Here is a 24,942-nt window from a genome sequence, read left to right as displayed (position 1 = left end):
GGTGACATATTGCACATAAAAATACCTTTCGCGGTTAAATTCCCTTGCACCGAATAAAACAAATAAAGTTAAATGGGTTTTCATCGCATTTAACTCTACTGATGATTTAGTCACAAAAAAATGTTGCGCCATAAAGTATTGCGAATGTGTCCACCCTGGTCGTGGCACGGGCGATCTAGCCTAACATGCTGACCAGACACGTCGCAAAATTAATTTAGAAATCCATGTTATTCAATTATTGCATCAACGAGCGCCTGCGATGCCAAGGGCTAAAATAGAAGTCAGTTCTATTTCTGACGCAGATCGCGCTGAAAGTCCTGTCTCTCCCATCTCCTCATTGGTTTATAGAAGCAGGTACCCACGTGCCATCTCCTCATTGGTTTATAGAAGCAGGTACCCACGTGCCATCTCCTCATTGGTTATACCCACGTGGGTGATTTAAAGATGAACTTTGTTGCCAGTTGTCGTGGTAATACTATGAAAGTTTAGATGGATCACCATATAAGTTCAAAAATGAAAAATCCTGGAAGGAGGAGAGATGACTAGAAACGATTCGGTTGGCTGTTTTGTGTGGATTAATTGTCGGAGTAGAGGTCCTTGTGCATTTCAGGTAAAATAACTCAATGTTTATATCCTAGGACAAATTAGCTAGCAACAGCAAGCTAGCTAAATAGGACAAATTAACGTTAGCTAGCAAGTGCAAGCTAACTAGCTAAATTGCCATACATGTTTAATGCTTTTCGACCTGTCCCCAAATTAATGTCATTGGTTCAGAGTTTGTTTTGCTATTTTAAACTGCGTGTCGTGATCGCGTTTGGTGTAGGGGGACAAAATACATTTATGCGCGTAGCCGGTTTGGGTTCCGTGTTAAAGCTTGCACTCGCAGATACAGTGCAGGTATTGACAAAATAGCAATATTATTTTTATTTGTCAAATGGCTGCCAAGCATCGATTATCATGTCACCAGAATAAGACCCATGATTTTTATTGGAGGAGCATCAAACTCACCACTCTTCCACCACCCTGTGAAGTTCATCATCATTTATTTCATCTGTAGCCTATTAACTGCATACTTCTCCGAGTCATAGTGGGAGGGCCACACAATATAATCACGTGACTCCAATATGTTATATCAATATTTGCGCATAAGATTCTCTGCCATTTCTTGCATAATTCATTTTACTGACAAAAAGATTCTGCATTTTATAGCGTATTTTGTCTGCAATTGGAAATTGTACTGACAAATTTGCTGTTTCCATCACGCCATTTTTTTTATCCGACGTTACTCGCATAAAAACGTTGGATGGAAACATAGTTATAGTTGGTTATGCAGTTTCTGATTACATTAGGCTAATGCTGGAGGGATGGCGCTATAGGGGAGACAAACATGTCTGTAGGCTACATACATGAACTGGGACAGAACATGCTGGGGCAACAGACTAGTAATTAGAACATGCATACGTTACATACTAGAAGCACAGTGATGGGCGTCTATTTACATCTGAAAATGAAAGCCAACCAGCAGTAGCAAGTAGAGCATTTCTTAATTTCAGAAAGGCAATGTCAATGACATGTTTGGCCATAAATCCTTTGATTTAAGAGAGCACACCAGATTATTTTATGTGTGTGTATATATATATAGTAAGCAATGACATGGTAAACTTGCTGTACATACACATGGCTTTCTGGCATAGTTTGAAAATAGGAACCACATGAGGAAGCATGAGGCAACAACAATAACATGACAGAACTCAAGTTGAGGTTTTGTCCTTTTTGTTTATTTATTTTGAACTTTGATAAATTTCAATTCCTCCTCCACAGACAGACGCATGTAGGAGCCTGTCCAACAGTCACCCCGAACCTTTGACCTTTAACCTTTTGCCAGGCTCAGACAGGGTGACCCCCTCATAGGCCCAGCAGCCCCTCCAAAATAGAGTGTTATTGTTTTTTAAAAACAACGCAGCAACTCTGCCGTCACAACCAATCCCGCCGTCCCTGTATGTTGAATGTAAAATCTTGAACATTTCCCTCCTTTAAAAAAATAAAAAGTACCGTAGACTTATGTACAAATCAAAAACTGTCCAACAAAGTTACAAACCTATTGCTTCTTCCAACCCTGCAACCATTGAAGTATTATGCGATTAATACACAGGTGCTTCATGTCTTTCTAACTCAGGGATCAACATAACTCCTTTCTCTTTTGGGGAGTTTCCTAAAAAAAAAGTTTAAAAAAGGATGTTGAAGAAGGTGAATATGTGACGCATGCTGGTCGTAAAGGACCAATCAGACGTCAGAACTGAACAGAAGATACAACCGCTCTCTCCACAGGAGGCAACGAGCTACTGCTCAGATGTCCATCTCAAACTGGCTGTCATCTAGGAGGGAGAGAGAGGAGAGAAAAGAGAGACATTAACAAAACAGTCGTTACTTGTATCTGTACACTAAGTCCTAACCACACCCATAATAACGGATTCACTGGGGGGGACAGTGTTGTGTTCATGTTTCTTATCAATGTCGTGTTTTTGTCAACTCCAGACAGGAGACAAATCTCCCAGAGCAGACACAATCCCCTAACCCAATCCACACACCCCTCCTCTTAACCCCTCTGTCTGTCTGGGGGGCACTAGTTGCAGACAGTGTCATTAAGTATCAGGTTGGTTATCTGTGCTGAGTTAGTTGAGGTCAGGCCAGCACAAGGACACTAGATAACCAGTTAAATAGAGCTTGTTGTTTCAACAGCAGAGAGGGTGTGACCTGGTGTGGTCAGAGGTTTGACTGCATCTGCTATTGGTTACGAGATTGGTTACCAACTGCTTTCTTCTGGAAAATGTGAAGTCCAAGATGGACAAAGGGGGCGTTGTTGGGGCTGTGTTTCTGGACCTAAGGAAGGCTTTTGATACTGTTAACCATGAGATTCTCATCACAAAATTGTCCAAGTTCAACTTTTCCCCCGATGCCTTGAGATGGATGAAATCATACCTTGAAGGCAGAACTCAGTGTGTCAGAGTGAGCAATGAGCTGTCGCCCACTCTTAGCTATGATGTGGGTGTGCCCCAAGGGTCAATACTGGGGCCCCTCCTGTTCAGCCTGTACATTAATGATCTGCCTTCTGTCTGTACTGGGTCTGAAGTTCAAATGTATGCAGATGATACAGTGATATATGTGCATGCAAAGAGCAAACAACAAGCTGCACAAGAACTCACTACTGTAATGGTCCAGGTTACAAAGTGGCTCAGTGACTCGTGTTTGCATCTCAATGTGAAAAAAACTGTTTGCATGTTCTTCACAAAGAGGGCAACAGATGCTACTGAGCCAGATGTCTGTGTCAGGGGAGAAGCTCCAGGTGGTATCTGATTTTAAGTACCTTGGCATCATACTTGATTCCAACCTCTCTTTTAAAAAGCATGTGAAAAAGGTAATTCAAATAACCAAATTCAACCTAGCTAATTTCCGATTTATACGAAATTGTTTGACTACAGAGGTAGCAAAACTGTACTTCAAATCTATGATACTCCCCCACTTAACATACTGCTTGACTAGTTGGGCCCAAGCTTGCTGTACAACAGTAAGACCTATTCAGTCTGTCTACAAACAGGCTCTCAAAGTGCTTGATAGGAAGCCCAATAGCCATCATCACTGTCACATCCTCAGAAAGCATGAGCTCCTGAGTTGGGAAAATCTTGTGCAATACACCGACGCATGTCTTGTATTCAAGATCCTAAATGGCTTGGCTCCCCCTCCACTCAGTATTTTTGTTAAACAGAAAACCCAAACATATGGCAGCAGATCTACAAGGTCTGCCATGAGAGGTGACTGTATAGTTCCCCTAAGGAAAAGCACCTTTAGTAAATCCGCTTTCTCTGTGAGAGCTTCCCATGTCTGGAATACACTGCCATCAGACACACATAACTGCACCACATATCACACTTTCACAAAATGCTTGAAGACATGGCTAAAGGTCAATCAGATTTGTGAACATGGTCCCTAGCTGTGTGTTGCCGCTTTCCATGTCTGTTGTCTGTAACTTGTGAGGTGTGGAAACACTTCGTTGCTTTTATGAATTTTGTCTTACTGCTTTTTGTTCTATGTTGCTCTGTCTGTATGCTACGTCTTGCTTGTCCTATGTTGCTATGTCTGTATGCTATGTCTTGTTCTATGTTGCTATTGTCTATATTGTAATTGTTTTTAATAACCTGCCCAGGGACTGCGGTTGAAAATTAGCCGGCTGGCTAAAACCGGCACTTTTACTGAAACGTTGATTAATGTGCACTGTCCCTGTAAAAATAAACTCAAACTCAAACTCATGACTGGTGGAGAAGGCACACCATCCTCTGTTGCTTTCTTTCTCTCTGACCCCCCTCTTTCTGTTTATCTCTAGCTCTCTCCCCTTCTCCCTGTCCCTCTCTCTCTACTTAACTAGCCTACAGCTCACCATCATAGTACAGTGTGTGTCTTCAACCGCCAAAACAAAACCGTACCCTATGACAACGATAGCCAGCTGATAGTAGAGATATCTACAGCCAAGTAACATAAGATACACAGAGATAGTTGCAGTTTGGATAGGAGAACATTATACAATGTTCTATGGGCAATTCCATGGTAAAGGATTTGCGCCGAGACTCACATTTTAAGTGAAAAATCGATGCCAAACAAAATCCATTGATTTCAAGTTTAACAAACCATACACCTTTATGCTACTTTTAACAATTTAAACAGAACATTTTACAAAAACACATTTACTGGAAGAACTGTGCAGATGCAAAGTTTGGTAACAGATTTACAGTAAAATCTCCCTCAGTTTGTGTCCACATTTTCCAAAAACTCAACGCAGTCTGCAGAAAGAATAGGGTGTCAGCTATGACATCAGAGTTTGAAAAAATATAGATTTGGGTTATTGAACTACAGTAGGTGAAGTGGATTAACACCCGGTAACGTAATTGCGGTGTTAAAATCACATTATGGGTCCCTGATCTGTACTACACAGAAATGCCTAATTATGGAAATGAAGGTCATTCTCTTCATGGTGATGCATCCTAAATAGGTACACAAAAACAGTAGGAATATGCAATATCCTCTTTTGCATATTTGGGTATTACTCTATTATTTTACATGAGCTCTGCCCCTTAACAAGACCAAATCTATACTGAACTACACTACTTTTCTTTACTGAACTCTACAGAACTCTGCACTACTTTACTGTACTCTACACTACTTTACAGAACTATGCACTACTTTACTGTACTCTACAGAACTATGCACTACCTTACTGTACTCTACAGAACTATGCACTACTTTACTGTACTCTACAGAACTCTGCACTACTTTACTGTACTCTACACTACTTTACAGAACTATGCACTACTTTACTGTACTCTACAGAACTATGCACTACCTTACTGTACTCTACAGAACTATGCACTACTTTACTGTACTCTACAGAACTATGCACTACTTTACTGTACTCTACAGAACTATGCACTACCTTACTGTACTCTACAGAACTATGCACTACCTTACTGTACTCTACAGAACTATGCACTACCTTACTGTACTCTACAGAACTATGCACTACTTTACTGTACTCTACAGAACTATGCACTACTTTACTGTACTCTACAGAACTATGCACTACCTTACTGTACTCTACAGAACTATGCACTACTTTACTGTACTCTACAGAACTATGCACTACTTTACTGTACTCTACAGAACTATGCACTACCTTACTGTACTCTACAGAACTATGCACTACCTTACTGTACTCTACAGAACTATGCACTACTTTACTGTACTCTACAGAACTATGCACTACTTTACTGTACTCTACAGAACTATGCACTACTTTACTGTACTCTACAGAACTATGCACTACTTTACTGTACTCTGCAGTGAGAGCAAAATGATGTTATAATGCTGTAATTGCATCAAATGGTTGTTTTATGCAACAGAATAGAGGATCCTTATAACTCTATTGTGTCTGTGTGAACTGAAAGTGGGCCTCTGGGGGATTTAACACTGACAGGAGATGTACGATGTCTTTGGTTGATACCGCATTCCAGAGCATGAGTTAATGTTTCTGTACTGGGGTACCAGGGGGAGATGGCTCCAGTATGGAGTTGGGGGACGGGAGATGGCTCCAGTATGGAGTTGGGGGACCAGGGGGAGATGGCTCCAGTGTGGAGTTGGGGGACCAGGGGGAGATGGCTCCAGTATGGAGTTGGGGGACCAGGGGGAGATGGCTCCAGGATGGAGTTGGGGGACCAGGGGGAGATGGCTCCAGTATGGAGTTGGGGGACCAGGGGGAGATGGCTCCAGGATGGAGTTGGGGGACCAGGTGGAGATGGCTCCAGGATGGAGTTGGGGGACCAGGGGGAGATGGCTCCAGGATGGAGTTGGGGGACCAGGGGGAGATGGCTCCAGGATGGAGTTGGGGGACCAGGGGGAGATGGCTCCAGGATGGAGTTGGGGGACCAGGGGGAGATGGCTCAAGGATGGAGTTGGGGGACCAGGGGGAGATGGCTCCAGGATGGAGTTGGGGGACCAGGGGGAGATGGCTCCAGTATGGAGTTGGGGGACCAGGGGGAGATGGCTCCAGTATGGAGTTGGGGGGCCAGACACTGGCACTGAATTATAAGTATCTGTCATACAAATGTTTACCTTGTGACTCATTCCATACATCTGTTGTTCTGTCATGTAGACTGGAGGATGGACTTTGCTATAAAATGCTGTGGCCAAAACCAGCTGGTTGAGTTCTCAGTGATTACCTCCAGGGGTGGTTACCAACCAGCTGGTTGAGTTCTCAGTGATTACCTCCAGGGGTGATTACCAACCAGCTGGTTGAGTTCTCAGTGATTACCTCCAGGGGTGATTACCAACCAGCTGGTTGAGTTCTCAGTGATTACCTCCAGGGGTGGTTACCAACCAGCTGGTTGAGTTCTCAGTGATTACCTCCAGGGGTGATTACCAACCAGCTGGTTGAGTTCTCAGTGATCACCTCCAGGGGTGGTTACCAACCAGCTGGTTGAGTTCTCAGTGATCACCTCCAGGGGTGGTTACCAACCAGCTGGTTGAGTTCTCAGTGATTACCTCCAGGGGTGGTTACCAACCAGCTGGTTGAGTTCTCAGTGATTACCTCCAGGGGTGGTTACCAACCAGCTGGTTGAGTTCTCAGTGATTACCTCCAGGGGTGGTTACCAACCAGCTGGTTGAGTTCTCAGTGATTACCTCCAGGGGTGGTTACCAACCAGCTGGTTGAGTTCTCAGTGATTACCTCCAGGGGTGATTACCAACCAGCTGGTTGAGTTCTCAGTGATTACCTCCAGGGGTGGTTACCAACCAGCTGGTTGAGTTCTCAGTGATTACCTCCAGGGGTGGTTACCAACCAGCTCCATTACTGCACTAATTAAATAATACAGTTTGATTGTTTTGAAGAAATCTAAAAGTCTCTCCTTTTGATTACAATAGTTCCACCAGACTGCTGTACAGTCCAAATGTGTGAACCCAACTGTTCTTTGTGACTACTATAATTATCCATTATAACCAAATCTGTTGCAGAAATTCAGTTACCAATTTGGTAACAGAATTACGTTTTAATCACTTAATAATTCATAAACAAACTTGATATTAGTAAAAACACCATAACTAATTGATAGGTCTACCTTTACTTTCATTATCCTCCCTCATGAGGGAAGTTAGAAAATATCTTGAAGATCTGTGTTTTTGATAACAGGATATCAAGGCACAAGGCAATGTCTCTTAAACTTACTGCAGGCATTAAAAAATATCCAAAAGTAAATAGAAGTGTTGATATTAGTTAGCAGGGGTATTTACTTCAACAGTATTGTGTTCTGAGGCATTTGTAATACCTTAAGACTTTTTAAAATGGTAGATATTGTCTAAACGCCTTTTCCATCTCAAATCAAAGCCTTATTCCTCATTTTAACTAGGCAAGACAGTTAAGAACAAATTCTTATTTTCAATGACGGCCGAGGAACAGTGGGTTAACTGCCTTGTTCAGGGGCAGAAAGACAGATTTTTACCTTGTCACCTCGGGAATTCGATCTTGCAACCTTTCGGTTACTAGTCCAACGCTCTAACCACTAGGCTACCTGCCAAGAGGACGTGGTACGTACAAACTGGTATAACCTGCTGCAGGCTCTACCCTACTTTTTATTTCCATTCAACCACCTACATGATAATGTTGACATGTACGTGACTTTGTTCTTTGTCGTTATGGAACCTAGTGTTGCCTGCTATCCATGCACATTGTTGCCAATTTATTCCCGTCTTTGTGAAACGTAGGCTAACTTTTTGCGTGTACAGTGTAACCTTGTTAAATATTCTTAACAGACGTGTGTGTGTACGCAGTATCAACATCTGTGTTATTGTGCAAAATCCTTGACACCATGTCAGGCATTATCACCTGCTGCTGTTCCTGTCAGCCATGATCACCTGCTGCTGTTCCTGTCAGGCATTATAACCTGCTGCTGTTCCTGTCAGGCATTATCACCTGCTGCTGTTCCTGTCAGGCATTATCACCTGCTGCTGTTCCTGTCAGCCATTATCACCTGCTGCTGTTCCTGTCAGGCATTATCACCTGCTGCTGTTCCTGTCAGGCATTATCACCTGCTGCTGTCCCTGTCAGGCATTATCACCTGCTGCTGTCCCTGTCAGGCATTATCACCTGCTGCTGTCCCTGTCAGGCATTATCACCTGCTGCTGTCCCTGTCAGGCATTATCACCTGCTGCTGTCCCTGTCAGGCATTATCACCTGCTGCTGTCCCTGTCAGGCATTATCACCTGCTGCTGTTCCTGTCAGGCATTATCACCTGCTGCTGTTCCTGTCAGGCATTATCACCTGCTGCTGTTCCTGTCAGCCATTATCACCTGCTGCTGTTCCTGTCAGCCATTATCACCTGCTGCTGTTCCTGTCAGCCATTATCACCTGCTGCTGTTCCTGTCAGGCATTATCACCTGCTGCTGTTCCTGTCAGGCATTATCACCTGCTGCTGTCCCTGTCAGGCATTATCACCTGCTGCTGTCCCTGTCAGGCATTATCACCTGCTGCTGTCCCTGTCAGGCATTATCACCTGCTGCTGTCCCTGTCAGGCATTATCACCTGCTGCTGTCCCTGTCAGGCATTATCACCTGCTGCTGTCCCTGTCAGGCATTATCACCTGCTGCTGTTCCTGTCAGGCATTATCACCTGCTGCTGTTCCTGTCAGGCATTATCACCTGCTGCTGTTCCTGTCAGGCATTATCACCTGCTGCTGTTCCTGTCAGGCATTATCACCTGCTGCTGTTCCTGTCTGTGTTGTGTTTGTGGGGCGTTACTCAGCCACTGCAGCCTTGGACCCAAAGTTATGTAATAGGCCTACCTAATACAAGTCAGTCAGGACCTAGCCTTCCAAGTCCTGGGCCCTGATCACTTACTATAGAACAATGGTTTCTTCCTAGATGTAGCCTAAAAGGGACCAATGAGCACCAACGTGAAGTTTATAGGAGCATGTCAAGTGATAGCAGAGGCAAATATATACTTTTTTTTTTTTTAAAGTCCATCTTTAAATAAAGGTATGCATGTCTAGTGTGTGCATACTCCTACCTGCCAGGTCCTTCTCCTCCTCCAGCTCCTCTTTTAGTTCCTGTAGTTTGCCCAGAGGGTGCAGAGCGGGCACCGTCACCCCAGGGATCTGCGGCAGGCAGCAGGGGGGGGTACGGGCGATGGGAGAGTTCCGACAGTCCAGGAGGAACTTCCTGTCATAGATTATGCGTGTTCCTGTCAGAGGTATTGGGGGGGGGGGGGTCAGTTGACTTGCCAGTGAAGGGAGCTGCACCATATTGACCAAAGCATTGTGGTGAAACCCGTGTAAACGGACTCATGTACCATACATCTGTTAGAGAGAGACTAGTTGTGAAGACAACAACATTAAGTGGTCTACAAAATGGAGGCTTTAGTTCCTGATTTATCTAATCTGGTCCTTGAAAACCGGCCATGAAATGTCAAAACAACACAAATACAAGAGAGTAGTAAGTCCCTGACAGGGCAGAGGGAGGGATGTATCTGGAAGGAACTGAGAGTCCACCCCTCCCTGGCCTCAGGGTCAAGGCTGTTGGATGCATTCCAAAACACACACACCCTGTTTTCAGCCCAACGAGAGGGCGCATACGGAGGGGTGGTCGGTGGGTTGGCAGTAGTGAGTCAGTTCTAAGAAAGTGTAGCACAGCAACATGTTATCCTAGAACCAGGAAGTGGCAGACCAGAGCACACATAACTCTGTTGCCTGCACCGTGTAGTACACTTCAGGAGCACTGTGTAGCCTGCACCGTGTAGTACAATTCAGATGTGTGCTGTGGTCACCAGCAGAGTTTCCTCCACATTCTGTTTGCTTAGGGGGGCTGACGAGGCATCCTGTGGTGATAACCAGGCAGCCTCAGGAATGGGGTGAGGAGGTTGTTGAGGCAAACACCTTGGTTGTTCTGGAACCAAATATCATCTTCTCCTCCCCTACACTATTAGGCATATGTACAGGAAGAGTTGACTTGCTACTCCATAAAAAGTGTTGGCATGTCTACAGTAGAGACTGGTTGGTAAACAACTGGGCTCTAACAGGTTGCTGACAGACTGATGTCATCCCTTAATTGCAACGGAATATTGATAAACAGCCGTTAGATATTATATCATACTGAATATCATGCTGAGGAACTGAAGTTTGACCTGAACCACTGTGTACTAGATAAACTCATTAGCAGACTGACAGAACATTTGATAAACAGCCGTTAGATGAGAATCATCCAATGTTTTGGTGTCCACTAGTGAAGTCTGCCCTGGACAGGGTTACACAGAGAGGTGCCGTGCACTATTTAGAATTAGTACAGCATGCTGGAGTTAAAACCGTTCTGCACTTTAGCAGTTCTATTTCCACACACACTATAGAAACATCTGCCAGCTGAGCACCCTGTCCTGAACAAAAGGGGAGGGGAAGGAGTGTGTGTGTGTGTGTGTGTGTGTGTGTGTGTGTGTGTATGCGCGCGAGGGTACATTGGGGCAGGAAAATCAGGGAGAATTATGCAGAGAGCAGGCCAGCCAGCAACTAAACTATAGTGCCCTGGCCATGAGTTATGCAGAAGAGGCCCAGCTCTGTAGCCAATCTCTTTGTCCACAGGAAACGTACCACATCCCATGTAATGCGCCTCATTCTGTTTTGTGGCAATGGCACAACACAATCCCTCATTACATTAGAACAGGGAGTGGAGATGTTACATGATTGGCCGAGGGACCGGAAGAGTCTCTCCATATCATGTGCTTGTTGTGCTCACATCAGCAGTTAGTTGCATAAAATGTACTTCTGGTTTTAGAGACATAATGTCAAACTGTTCTAGACCATCTGTTGTAAGGCATCAATGAAGAATCCCCAATAAGCAGTGTAATGACAGTAACAGCTGTTACAGCCATGTTATAACTACTCCTTAAAGTGCATAACTAAGTTGTTCTGGTCTGGCCATGCCTTCCACAACACATCAGAGTCGTGAAGGATCCATAGAGGACCTGAAACTACACTGCTCTCCTCAGCTGAACCACACATTCCACCACTCCCTCCCAGGATCCCTCCCACATGTCCTAACTTCAACCATTCTTAGAAAGGCCTATTTGCACACCATATATGCTTCCCAATCCCTCCCCCTTTTTCTCCCTCGCTCCAAGTCTCCATGTGTAACTCTGTGTTGTTGTCTGTGTCACACTGCTTTGCTTTATCTTGGCCAGGTCGCAGTTGTAAATGAGAACATGTTCTCAACTAGCCTACCTGGTTAAATAAAGGTGAAAAAAAAGAAAAGAAAAAAAGTCTACCTCTCTCACCCTCTCTCTCTACTTGGCTGGAACACAATGTTCCCTACAGTATTCCTGAAATGCACCAGGGCAGCTGCGGGTCACACAGAGGGGATGTCTCCTCTCCTCCCCCAATCAGCCCTGAATCTGGCCCCACCCACCCATAGGTCATAGTTTAAGAGGAGCTAGTTGTCCACCAGTATTTTTCCACTTTTTCCACAGCTACTTCGCTTACATAATGTGCCATGGTTTTCTGATATGTTGCAGATCCCAAAGAACAAAACATCAGTCTCTAAGTAAAGCTACATTTGGCCCAGTCAAACTTAATTGGGAATTGGTTCCCAACATAGCACCTTACATGAGTGTTGTTGTGAATGGGAATTGCAGCAGCCAGCTCTCTGGTAAGCGAGTTTGTACAGGTCTGAGCGGTGTGTAGTAAACAGACAGTACCGAATCCGACCACCAGACTGCTATGCACAGACTGCACGTAAGCAGCCATGAGGTTGAACAAGTAAACCTTGTTTTTTTCCCCCCACATCACTGAAAAATGCATCTTTTATTTTCATCTGTCAATAAGAAAAGCCTTTCCAGTAAAGGAAGAGTGACCGCTGTATTAAAAAGACTGGAGGCAATAATATGAATGAAGTTGCATTTAAAATATCACATAGCAAGCATACACAATTTCCATCAAACACAGTACATACAGTATGCTGCGAGTCAAACAGACAGACGGACCACAGTACGCTACAAGTCAAACAGTCAGAAAGATAACTAGACTAGTTTTAGCCAGCTAACAAGCGCGTGGCACTCATTTGCGCATGTATTATGCACGACCAAAATAAACTGGAGTCATGAGACTGAGGGTTGAGTAAAGTAGAGTGGTTACAAGATTTGGGTAAGTAAATGTACGTTTCAAAACAGCTATACATAACGTGAACGTGTTATTTCCTTGCACAACCTTCGACAAGTAGCTAACTAGTTTACATCCCCTTTTCCCACAACATAACGTTGATTTTCTAGCTGTATTTTTTTTTTGCTGGCTAAAGTTAGCTAACTTATCCCTGGTACAAAACGTGTTGTACGTGGTTGATCATAAACAAGCAAAACATCCGGCTCCGTGCTCTTACCCCCGGGCGTTGTGGAGAAGAGAGTACCCCCGGGAGTCTGACTGTAGCAGTCTGGGAGCTGAGACCAGTCTTTCAGGGTAAGAACCCGGGTAGGGATTGGGCAACTCTTCGCCTGCTGAGCGTTGGTTGTCATCCTGAGTTTGTTTGGGTTCTTCTGATCAACCGCAGAAAGATGCTTCGTGTGAAGATCGGCTGATCTTACAAATTAAATTGTTTACCAAAAAAGAAAATCTCCAAGTAATTTGCTAACAAGATCCACAACAATTAAAACTTTGCTAAAATTTGCTAACAAAATAAAACAGACGGAATCGACTGCAGTTCAAGGCGAACGGTTTTGCTGCCGGATAAGTATTGCTGTCAGGTCATCCAGCTAGAGAGACGAACTGGGAGATGTTGAACGTGTTCGCGTGCATTTAATAACTGCCAGGGTGACTCTGGTCATGTGACGTGTTGTGATTGCAAGAACACGATCTCCACGACGAAGGGCGACTGTCAATCATATACTAGCTCCGCCTGTGAAGGGTGGATCATAGTGTAGGGCCGTCAAACGGAGGGATATGATGCTTTTGATCCAGATATAATCCAGTGAATCTAATCTGAAGCAATGGTGTAGACAAGTCCCAACTTGTTTTACTTGACAACAATGGCAAAAGCAAATACATTATACAGCAGAAACAACACCAAGAATGAACTGATCTACATCAACTCACCACATTCTGTTAATGTACCTACCAGAATACGACTGTGAACCCAGCCATTGAAGTTATGACATCACTAAATGGATCCGTCTGTGTATTGATACCACTCTGAACAACATATTCCCATGTGTACATGTGATCTGATTTACAATATGTACACAGGCTGGGTATATTGTACATTCATGCCTGGGTATATTGCCATTCACTGGGGTGAGAATAAACTTCTCATGTGAAGAATAAACTTCTCACCCCAGTGAGATAAAGATATTTAATTGGTATACAGTATTGATTGTTTTACAATACATGTCATGGGAACAGGAAATGTGCTACTGTTTGACAGAGGTCGTCTGACCAATTGAACAGAACGGTCATCATAACTCACAGCCCGCCGACAAGGACACAATGCCTGACATGAAGTTTCATCCCAAACTGTTAACTAATGTGCACACGGTTCCTGAAACGGTGAACTAATTACACACACGACCTGGCATGCCTCACATCCTCCTTGTTGCCTCAGGCATACATCAATCTGTCTGTAATTTGGCGCCTAGCTCCTCCAAACCCCCAGCTGTCAGGCTCCCACAGTATTAGATAATCTGTTTATCACGGAGAAGGAAATCCCAGGTAGTTCGTTTCTCCAGACGTGAGTAGCTCGTTTATCTAGTGGGACATGACCAACGTGACTACACGATACCAGCAGTGTGGCCAACTGATTTTCAGTGTAAATTGCTAGAGGCAGGTTGATTTGTTGCTAAAAGTTGCTAAATGACGTTGTGATGTCATTGCGTGATAACGTAAAACTGCGCCATTATGTAGAATACACAATAACGTTACTCAAATTGACTGGCCATCTCGGCAAAAAAAGATGATTTGACATTTGTTCAGGTACAGACTCCCACTCTTTTCTGTACTTCTGGCTGTACAATTTTGATTGAGACATTTTGATTGATGTTGTAAGTTCTGTTCAAGATCAAACATTCGTGACCAACTATATTCATTGGGTTTGGCTCGTCGAACCCGTACCTCTGCTGCTGCAGTCAGCCAACAATGATTCGCAATTTGCTGAAATTGCTGCTGCCTGTGCACGAGCGCCTGCTGCTGACGTCACTCACAATGCACCCAGGCACGTGTGTTGGGACAGTGTGACAGAGAAAATCGTTTTTGTGTCATTTAGAGGGAAAATGCGTGCATTTTAGCATTTGAGTCACTTTTCAAAAGTTGCTAAAAGTTCCAAATAAATGTTTTAAAGTTGCTAAATTTGTTGCTAGGTGCTGTTTGAAAAAGAAGTTGCCAGGGTAGTCTGAAAAGTTGCTAAATTGGCATCACTGGATGCCAGAGAGGAAGAGGCGAAGCGTGAGGCTCCACTCGTCAATATGTCCACGCGAGAATACAGCGATAAAAACTGACTTTTTGTATAGCGGTCTATGAGTATCGGATTTGGTCAACAAAAAATGTGATTAGATGCTAATTTGCTGATGTTTCGTAATGTTTAGGTTGTTACAAATGGACGCATATGGCATCTCCGCAACTTCTTCGGAGTTGTGTCTTGTTCACGCACACCTACATATCTGCCCTCTCATTGGCTAGAATGTTCCAACCTGATCCCACCTGCCTTTAAGACAGAGGGTGGTGGTGACAGAATGGGAGCGTTCCTATGCTTTGATCGTACTGACATCTTACATTGCCTGAATAGGTATTTTAAGTATCAGCTAGCCACATATGTTATAGCAATTTGTCAGTCGATGACGTGGCCTGCCATAGCTGTGGAACCCGCCATTTCCAATGCCGCGTTCATATCGCAACTAGAAAACTCCAATGCCGCTAGTCGCAACTAGAAAACTCGAAAATGTTTGACTTGCTTACTGGTTGTAATTACATATTTCAATGGCTGTATAAATGTGAAGCATCTGCTTGCTGTTTCCACTCACTAGTGAGAGGAAGCCCATTGTCCGGCAGGGGGAGAAGATGGATGTTGGCCGACATTCTGGACATTTTTTCATCAATGAAACATTACAATCTGTGCCGAACAGAGTGGACAAAGTTTTGTAGACTTTACCCTTCGCCAAAGTTTAAAAAAATTGCAGTTTAGAAGAACTTCTGTAACGGAAATCTGCAAATGTAGCGAGAACGCGCCAATATGATCTCGCTAGCTCTTGCCTGTTTTGCCCACAGGCAAGTTAGTTATAAAAGTTATAGTTATAAGTATATAGTTATAAGTTCTTAGTTATAAAAACGTATAATACACGTTTTACCATTAAGCAAGTCGGACAATGTCAGTTTCCTTCTTCCGACCAGTACGTGAACGCGGCATTAACTAGCACTAGTATACCGCTTCGCAAACATGCTAGGTATCAACAGCCAATCAAGTAGAGATTGGAAGCTATAATGAGTCAATGGCTGCATTCCAAACACTTAAAAGGTAATGTTTTTGTTTTATTTTTACAATTTCCAAAATCTAACCAATTTTCCTACCCCAGAAGTTCCCGCTAGGCAGGCTAACGTCAGTTATCTAATTAATTTGCTAGCTATCATACATTAGACGTATATTAATAATGATATAGTTAATATAAGTAGACATGCAATCCTAATTGACTGTAGCGCATAAAGCACCCACAAGCTACCGGTGGCTGAAAACACAATCATCGCGGATTGAACGAGTGACACATTTCCAGGCAAGGGCGGTCCATTTAAAAATCATTCCTTCCTCCCTCACCCTGCAAGTCTATACTCGTCATACGTCATGAAACGTCATCAGAAGTGTCCACTTAATTTGAGGACTGAGGGGATAGTGTGTCTTTTAAGTGTTTGGAATGCAGACATAGTCTTCAATTGATACATACTGTAAGGCGGAAGCAACCGAAAGTCGATGAGTGAATTCGGGGGAGGTGCATCTGCGACAGCCGAAAAAGACCGGACACGCCATTATGCGCCTGTTGATTTTGTGCATCCACACCAGATGCGCAGGTTGAAATATCAAAACAAGTTCTGAACCACCTATATTAATTTGGGACAGGTCGAAAACCATGAAACATTCATGTCCATTTAGCTTGCTTGCTGTTGTTAGCTAATTTGCCCAAGGATATAAACATTGGTTTGTTATTTGACCTGAAATGCAAAATCCTCTAATTTGACAATTAATCCACAAAGGGGTAAACCGAGTCAGTTTCTAGTCATCTCTCTCATTCGGTCTTTTTCGGACTATATTGCGGTTTGCAAGCAACTTTAAGGTGCATTACCACCACTAACTTGACTGGAATGTGGACCTCAGTTCATCTTTCAATCACCCACCTGGGTATATGCTCCTAAAAACCAACAAGGAGATGGGAGGCGGGTCTATTTTAGCGCCTGGCTACGCAGATATACATGAACCTGGCAAAGTTGATTCCTGTTTCAGTCATGTCTTTGTCTTTGTTTGACCCACACGAACGTGACCACCCTAATGATTAGTTGACAGCTTCCCACAATGCAGGTGATGGCTGCAGGATGAAGTTGGTAAAGTGTCTCTGCAGAAACTTCCAGTCGACTGCAGACAAAACTTTATGACCTTTGATAACATGATTATTGTAAATGTCATGTGGTCAGACACTTTTTTACCCCATAATGCAACAAGCTACTTCAACCATAAACTAAAAAGTACAGCTATCATTCTTGTAAACAAATGAAAGTGTTCAAAAACTACACTGCTCAAAAAAATAAAGGGAACACTTAAACAACACAATGTAACTCCAAGTCAATCCCACTTCTGTGAAATCAAACTGTCCACTTAGGAAGCAACACTGATTGACAATAAATTTCACATGCTGTTGTGCAAATGGAATAGACAAAAGGTGGAAATTATAGGCAATTAGCAAGACACCCCCAAAAAAGGAGTGATTCTGCAGGTGGTGACCACAGACCACTTCTCAGTTCCTATGCTTCCTGGCTGATGTTTTGGTCACTTTTGAATGCCGGCGGTGCTCTCACTCTAGTGGTAGCACGAGACGGAGTCTACAACCCACACAAGTGGCTCAGGTAGTGCAGTTCATCCAGGATGGCACATCAATGCGAGCTGTGGCAAAAAGGTTTGCTGTGTCTGTCAGCGTAGTGTCCAGAGCATGGAGGCACTACCAGGAGACAGGCCAGTACATCAGGAGACGTGGAGGAGGCCGCAACAACCCAGCAGCAGGACCGCTACCTCCGCCTTTGTGCAAGGAGGTGCACTGCCAGCGCCCTGCAAAATGACCTCCAGCAGGCCACAAATGTGCATGTGTCTGCTCAAACGGTCAGAAACAGACTCCATGAGGGTGGTATGAGGGCCCGACGTCCACAGGTGGGGGTTGTACTTACAGCCCAACACCGTGCAGGACGTTTGGCATTTGCCAGAGAACACCAAGATTGGCAACTTCGCCACTGGCGCCCTGTGCTCTTCACAGATGAAAGCAGGTTCACACTGAGCACATGTGACAGACGTGACAGAGTCTGGAGACGCCGTGGAGAACGTTCTGCTGCCTGCAACATCCTCCAGCATGACCGGTTTGGCGATGGGTCAGTCATGGTGTGGGGTGGCATTTCTTTGTGGGGCCGCACAGCCCTCCATGTGCTCGCCAGAGGTAGCCTGACTGCCATTAGGTACCGAGATGAGATCCTCAGACCCCTTGTGAGACCATATGCTGACACATGCACATTTGTGGCCTGCTGGAGGTCATTTTGCAGGGCTCTGGCAGTGCACCTCCTTGCACAAAGGCGGAGGTAGCGGTCCTGCTGCTGGGTTGTTGCCCTCCTACGGCCTCCTCCACGTCTCCTGATGTACTGGCCTGTCTCCTGGTAGCGCCTCCATGCTCTGGACACTACGCTGACAGACACAGCAAACCTTTTTGCCACAGTTCGCATTGATGTGCCATCCTGGATGAGCTGCACTACCTGAGCCACTTGTGTGGGTTGTAGACTCCGTCTCGTGCTACCACTAGAGTGAGAGCACCGCCGGCATTCAAAAGTGACCAAAACATCAGCCAGGAAGCATAGGAACTGAGAAGTGGTCTGTGGTCACCACCTGCAGAATCACTCCTTTTTTGGGGGTGTCTTGCTAATTGCCTATAATTTCCACCTTTTGTCTATTCCATTTGCACAACAGCATGTGAAATTTATTGTCAATCAGTGTTGCTTCCTAAGTGGACAGTTTGATTTCACAGAAGTGTGATTGACTTGGAGTTACATTGTGTTGTTTAAGTGTTCCCTTTATTTTTTTGAGCAGTGTATATTAAGATAGCTTTTTGTTGTTGTTGCATTTAACTGCTGAAAATGCTTTTAGGTAATTTCCTAAGTAGGTGAGTTTGACTTGTGCACAAGTACAGTGAAATGCCTTTCTTGCAAGCTCTCCCAACAATGCAGTAATCAATATCAGTAGTACTATACAACACACCAGAAATAAGAACATGAGAAAGTAAGTAAGCTACAGTGCATTCGGAAAGTATTCAGACCCCTTCCCTTTTTCCACATTATGTTTACGTTAGCCTCATTCTAAAATTGATACAAATAATTGTATCCCCTCAATCTACACACACTACCCCATAATGACAAAGCGAAAACAGGTTTAGACATTTTTGCAAATAAATAAACAGAAATACCTTATTTACATAAGTATTCAGACCCTTTGCTATGACACTCGAAATTGAGCTCACGTGCATCCTGTTTCCATTGATCATCCCTGAGGTTTCTTCAAATTGATTGTGGTGTCCACCTGTTGTAAATTAAATTGATTGGACATGATTTGGAAAGGCACACACCTGTCTATATAAGGTCCCACAGTTGACAATGCACGTCAGAGCAAAAACCAGGCCATGAGGTCGAAGGAATTGTCTGTAGAGCTCCAAGACAGCTCTGGGGAAGGGTACCAAAAAATTGTCTGCAGCATTGAAAGTCCAAGAACACAGTGGCCTCCATCATTCTTAAATTGAGAAGTTTGGAACCACCAAGACTCTTCCTATAGCTGGCCGCCCGGCCAAACTGAGCAATCAAGGGAAAAGGGCCTTGGTCAGGGAGGTGACCAAGAACCCGATGGTCACTCTGACAGAGTTCCTCTGTGGAGATGGGAAAACCTTCCAGAAGGACAACCATCTCTGCAGCACTCTGAATAAACAAGATTCTCTGGTCTGATGAAACCAAGATTGAACTCTATGGCCCGACTGCTAAGCGTCACATCTGGAGGAAACATCAAGCTGTGGGGATGATTTTCAGCGGCAGGGACTGGGAGACTAGTCAGGATCGAAGGAAAGATGAACGGAGCAAAGTACAGAGATCCTTGATGAAAACCTGCTCCAGATGGCTCAGGACCGCAGACTGGGAGCGAAGGTTCACCTTCCAACAGGACAACGACCCTAAGCGCACAGCCAAAACAACGCAGGAGTGGCTTCGGGACAAGTCTCTGAATGTCCTTGAGTGGCCCAGCCAGAGCCTGGACTTGAACCTCTCTCTGAACATCTCTGGAGAGACCTGAAAATAGCTGTGTAGCAACTATCCCCATCGAACCTGACAGAGCTTGAGAAGATCTACAGAGAAGAATGGGAGAAACTTCCCAAATACAGGCGTCCCAAGCTTGTAGGGTCATACCCAAGAAGACTCAAGGCTGTAATCGCTGCTAAAGGTGCTTCATCAAAGTACTGAGTAAAGGGTCTGAATACTTATGTAAATGTGAAAAGTTTTTAATTTAATAAATGTGCCTCCATTTCTAAAAACCTGTTTTTCCTTTGTCATTATGGTGGTAGTGTGTGTAGATTGATGAAAACAAACAATTTAATCAATTTTCGAATAAGGCTATAATGTAACAAAATGTGGGAAAAGTCAAGGGGTCTGAATACTTTCCAAATGCACTGTATAGGGGCAAGGTGAGTAGGTATCAGGATATATGATAAACAGAACATCAGTAGCATGTGTGATGATTGTGTAGTCAGTATGAATGTGTGTGTGTGAGCAAATTTTGTGTCAGTGTGCATAAAGTCAGTGCAAAAATAAAGGGTGAGCGCAGAATCTAACAATTTCAGGGCTTCCTTTCAAACTGCCTGATAGAGGTCTTGGATGGCAGGGAGCTCGGCCCCAGTGATGTACTGGGCTGCACGCACCACCCTCTGTAGCACCATGTGATCGAGGGCGGTGCAGTTGCCATAACAAGTGGTGATGCAGCCAGTCACGATGCTCTCAATGGTGCATCTGTATAACTTTTTGAGGTTCCATGCCAAATCTTTTCAACCTCCTGAGGGGCCATCACGACTTCTTCAGGACTGTGTGTGTGAACCATTTTAAGTCCTTAGTGATTTGGACACCGATGTGGGAGAAGTCAGAGCTCAGGGATGATAGACACGTTTCCCACTAGTAATCACCAGTTGGAGGTGTGTTCAAGTAGATTTTTCCCTGTCATATGTGGTAAATACCACCTTCCCACTTGATTAGCTGTCAATGTTAATATTTATTAAATGTATCGCGTCGGAGCCATGAGTTGTGCAGATGTTGTTTTCTAAGATAACAATACGTTGTGTTCACTAGTCAAACATGCTATTCATTTTGGTGAAATGAAAACAAAGCCCTACCTACACAAACAAAAAGGTACACCGTACAAGTACATATCAATATGTTTATTGAATATTAAGGTAAATATTTCACATTAATACAGGCTACGTAAAGTAGAGCCACTATACGACGTGAAATGTACTCTCAATTTAACCCTTTTTTAGTATGTAAACAATTATACATGTATTTACCACTAAAAGGTATTCTGATTTCTTTCCCTCTCTCTGCCTCTTTAGGTAATCATCATCCTCTAGTTGTTGAGTATCATTAGCTCCGTCGTCATCACCTTCTTCAGGTTTCCCCCTGAGGAGAGCGACAACTCTGCACGTGGGTCAAAGTCCTACATCTATGCTACACAGAGCATGGAGCCTGTTGGACAGGCTGTCACCATCAATTTGGTTGTTCATCAGACATCAACAGTACTTGAATTAGGGCCCAGAATTTTCCCTCCCGACCCCACCACCATAACAGCCCTCGCTCAAATTGTAGTATATTTCTTATTTTGAGTTAGGCACATTAAAGAACGGTGTCAAGATAATTTCTCTCCAATTCTTCAAACTCTGCTTTTCTCTCCGTTCTCTACTAAAGTTAACATGTTATACAAGTCTGTTCGTTTTTGTTGTCTCATCAGGGTTTTGTTGTCAGTTGGAAATTAAATTCATGTTTGTGGTGTGTGTGATGTGGGTGTGTGTTTGATTGCTGTCGATGCCGGCTGGCTAGTTGACGTGGTTCAGGTGCACATGAGGAGGCCAGGTCCCAGGCCACACCTGAACGAGAAGAGGAAGAGAGAGAGAGAGAGGAAATTTCATTAGCAAAGAACTGTGTGTGTGTGTGTGTGTGTGTGTGTGTGTGTGTGTGTGGATAAAGTCTCACCTGCTGTGGGTCGGTGTTGTCTGCGTTGTTGGGGACCACCTTGATGATGGGGCTCCATGCAGGGTCGGCAGCGTGCAGCCCGTTGAACATGGCCCCCCCTGGACCCTCTCCCATAGGGGGGTTGGGGGGCAGCATGGTCCCTCCATACATCGACATGGCCATACCCTGGTGTATAAAGACAACAAGGTTATTAATACACATCACAACCAGGTTTACTAACTACAGTATATTAACATGGTCCTACCCTGGTACAACCAGGTCCACTAACTACAGTATATTAACATGGTCCTACCCTGGAGACAACCAGGTCCACTAACTACAGTATATTAACATGGTCCTACCCTGGTAGAACCAGGTCCACTAACTACAGTATATTAACATGGTCCTACCCTGGAGACAACCAGGTCCACTAACTACAGTATATTAACATGGTCCTACCCTGGTACAACCAGGTCCACTAACTACAGTATATTAACATGGTCCTACCCTGGTACAACCAGGTCCATTAACTACAGTATATTAACATGGTCCTACCCTGGTACAACCAGGTCCACTAACTACAGTATATTAACATGGTCCTACCCTGGAGACAACCAGGTCCACTAACTACAGTATATTAACATGGTCCTACCCTGGTACAACCAGGTCCACTAACTACAGTATATTAACATGGTCCTACCCTGGTAGAACCAGGTCCACTAACTACAGTATATTAACATGGTCCTACCCTGGTACAACCAGGTCCACTAACTACAGTATATTAACATGGTCCTACCCTGGTACAACCAGGTCCACTAACTACAGTATATTAACATGGTCCTACCCTGGAGACAAACCAGGTTTACTAACTACAGTATATTAACATGGTCCTACCCTGGTAGAACCAGGTCCACTAACTACAGTATATTAACATGGTCCTACCCTGGTACAACCAGGTCCACTAACTACAGTATATTAACATGGTCCTACCCTGGAGTCAAACCAGGTCCACTAACTACAGTATATTAACATGGTCCTACCCTGGTACAACCAGGTCCACTAACTACAGTATATTAACATGGTCCTACCCTGGAGACACAGACAAAAAGAGGAATGGCCATTTGAGGTGATGATATACTTCATGTGTGTGTTACCTTGGGGAAGTCCATGTAGTTGTTGGGGTGGTTGATGTGTTGCTGGTGGTAGTTAGCGGGGTTAGAGATGCCCGTGTCGTCCTGCTCCATGGGCTGGTACTGGGAGAAGGTGTGGTCCGCCTGCAGCCCAGGGTGGATCACGTGACTGCCCATCAGGGGCTGAGACCAACCTGACATGGCTTCTAGAGGTGAGGGAGACGGGAGGTAAGACACAGAGAAACAGGGTGTGTGCGAGGGGGACGGGAGGTGAGAGACAGAAACGGGGTGTGTGCGAGGGAGACGGGAGGACAGAGACAGAAATGGAGGGTATGCGTGAAGGGGTGTGTGTATAGCCATCAGCTGTATATCAGGGCAGTAAGACATTGGGAATGGAGAGACCAGCGTGGGTTAGAGGTTGTGTGTGTGTGTGTGTCTGGTATGTGTGTCATGTGTGTGTGTGTGTGTGTGTGTGTGTGTGTGTGTGTGTGTGTGTGTGTGTGTCTGGTATGTGTGTGACTACTCACCCGAAGCGCTGCCGACTCCGAAGGACCATATGCCTCCCTGTCCTACAGGAGCGGTGTAGGAGGTCTGGAGGAGAGGAGGGTTGACGGTGGTCTGTCTGATCCTCGCCAGCCTCTCTGTACCGATGGGAGGAGGCACCTTCCTGTCCTGCTGGCTGCTGCCCTGGCCCTGCTTGCCCTGGTGGGGAGGGGGCGCCACGGGGCCAGACGACGACACCGTGGAGGGAGGGGGCACCGCCTGGGACTCGCCTGGGGAGATGAGAGGTTAAAGGTTAGGGGTTTTGAGTCTAAAACACAGTTAAGCAAAAATCTCTTAAATTGTATTAGTTAAATAATGTATGTTCTGTGTGTTGAATTACTGGAAAATAAGCTTCATGGCCATTAGATTCATTTTCACACATCTGTGTAAGTACCTGATGTGGAAGCGCTCCAGGGGTGAGGGGAGAAGTGCTGTCTGCTGAAGGAGGGGGTGCCCACAGCTGCTGGGCCGTGTAGATAGACTGGACTACCAGACATACTGGTAGCATAGCTGGTCAAAGCTACATACGGAGAGAGGAGAGAGAGTTAAGAGGCCTATAGATTGCAGGTAGACTGGACTACAAGACATACAATTGAAGTCGGAAGTTTACATACACTTAGGTTGGAGTCATTAAAACTCGTATTTCAACCACTCCACAAATTTCTTGTTAAACTATAGTTTTGGCAAGTCGGTTAGGACATCTACTTTGTGCATGACACAAGTAATCTTTCCAACAATTGTTTACAGACAGATTATTTCACTTATAATTCACTGTATTACAATTCCAGTGGGTCAGAAGTTTACATACACTAAGTTGACTGTGCCTTTAAACAGCTTTGGAAAATTCCAGAATAGGAAGTCATGGTTTTAGAAGCTTCTGATAGGCTAATTGACATCATTTGAGTCAATTGGGAGGTGTACCTGTGGATGTATTTCAAGGCCTACCTTCAAACTCAGTGCCTTTTTGCTTGACATCATGGGAAAATCAAAAGAAATCAGCCAAGACCTCAGAAAAAAATTGTGGACCTCCACAAGTCTGGTTCATCCTTGGGAGCAATTTCCAAACGCCTGAAGGTACCACGTTCATCTGTACAAACAATAGTACGCAAGTAGAAACACCATGGGACCACACAGCCGTCACACCGCTCAGGAAGGAGACGCGTTCTGTCTCCTAGAGATGAATGTACTTTTGCGAAAAGTGCAAATCAATCCCAGAACAAGAGCAAAGG

At 44.5% G+C, this 24,942-nt stretch overlaps 2 protein-coding genes across 12 annotated transcripts in view; both read right to left on the bottom strand.

The window, feature by feature from the left end:
* Positions 1 to 1,756: 1,756 nt before the first annotated feature.
* On the bottom strand, positions 1,757 to 13,355 carry LOC120062581 (eukaryotic translation initiation factor 4E-binding protein 3-like). The gene is made up of 3 exons (XM_039012669.1): positions 12,952 to 13,355; positions 9,602 to 9,775; positions 1,757 to 2,375 (listed from the first exon to the last, which is right to left on the bottom strand). Exons 1-3 carry the CDS (start codon positions 13,082 to 13,084, stop codon positions 2,347 to 2,349), a joined length of 336 nt encoding a protein of 111 aa, XP_038868597.1. The 5' UTR covers positions 13,085 to 13,355; the 3' UTR covers positions 1,757 to 2,346.
* Positions 13,356 to 21,235: 7,880 nt separating this feature from the next.
* The window catches only part of LOC120062579 (ankyrin repeat and KH domain-containing protein 1-like), a 64,789-nt gene continuing 61,082 nt past the window's right edge, over positions 21,236 to 24,942 (bottom strand). For 10 of the 11 annotated variants that reach the window (XM_039012657.1, XM_039012659.1, XM_039012658.1 and 7 more), the window contains 5 exons: positions 24,108 to 24,233; positions 23,698 to 23,943; positions 23,195 to 23,376; positions 22,062 to 22,226; positions 21,236 to 21,955 (listed from right to left, as the gene is read on the bottom strand). In XM_039012657.1, the coding sequence (XP_038868585.1) occupies positions 21,905 to 21,955; positions 22,062 to 22,226; positions 23,195 to 23,376; positions 23,698 to 23,943; positions 24,108 to 24,233 (770 nt within the window). In that variant the 3' untranslated portion in view covers positions 21,236 to 21,904. The remainder of the gene's footprint in view (positions 21,956 to 22,061; positions 22,227 to 23,194; positions 23,377 to 23,697; positions 23,944 to 24,107; positions 24,234 to 24,942) is intronic. The other variant, XM_039012660.1, reaches the window with a different exon arrangement.

Source organism: Salvelinus namaycush, chromosome 17 (assembly GCF_016432855.1).
Source record: "Salvelinus namaycush isolate Seneca chromosome 17, SaNama_1.0, whole genome shotgun sequence".
Lineage (NCBI taxonomy): Eukaryota > Metazoa > Chordata > Actinopteri > Salmoniformes > Salmonidae > Salvelinus > Salvelinus namaycush.
Note: the sequence above shows the minus strand (reverse complement) of the source record. Positions and strands in the feature narration are given on the sequence as shown.

Excerpts from the sequence above, each read along its gene's own strand:
- LOC120062581 (XM_039012669.1), bottom strand. The coding sequence starts at position 13,084 with ATGACAACCAACGCTCAGCAGGCGAAGAGTTGCCCAATCCCTACCCGG. Across the intron at positions 9,776-12,951 it reads CTTCTCCACAACGCCCGGGG|GAACACGCATAATCTATGAC; the intron begins GTAAGAGCACGG and ends TACCTCTGACAG. Across the intron at positions 2,376-9,601 it reads GGAGGAGAAGGACCTGGCAG|ATGACAGCCAGTTTGAGATG; the intron begins GTAGGAGTATGC and ends TCTCCCTCCTAG.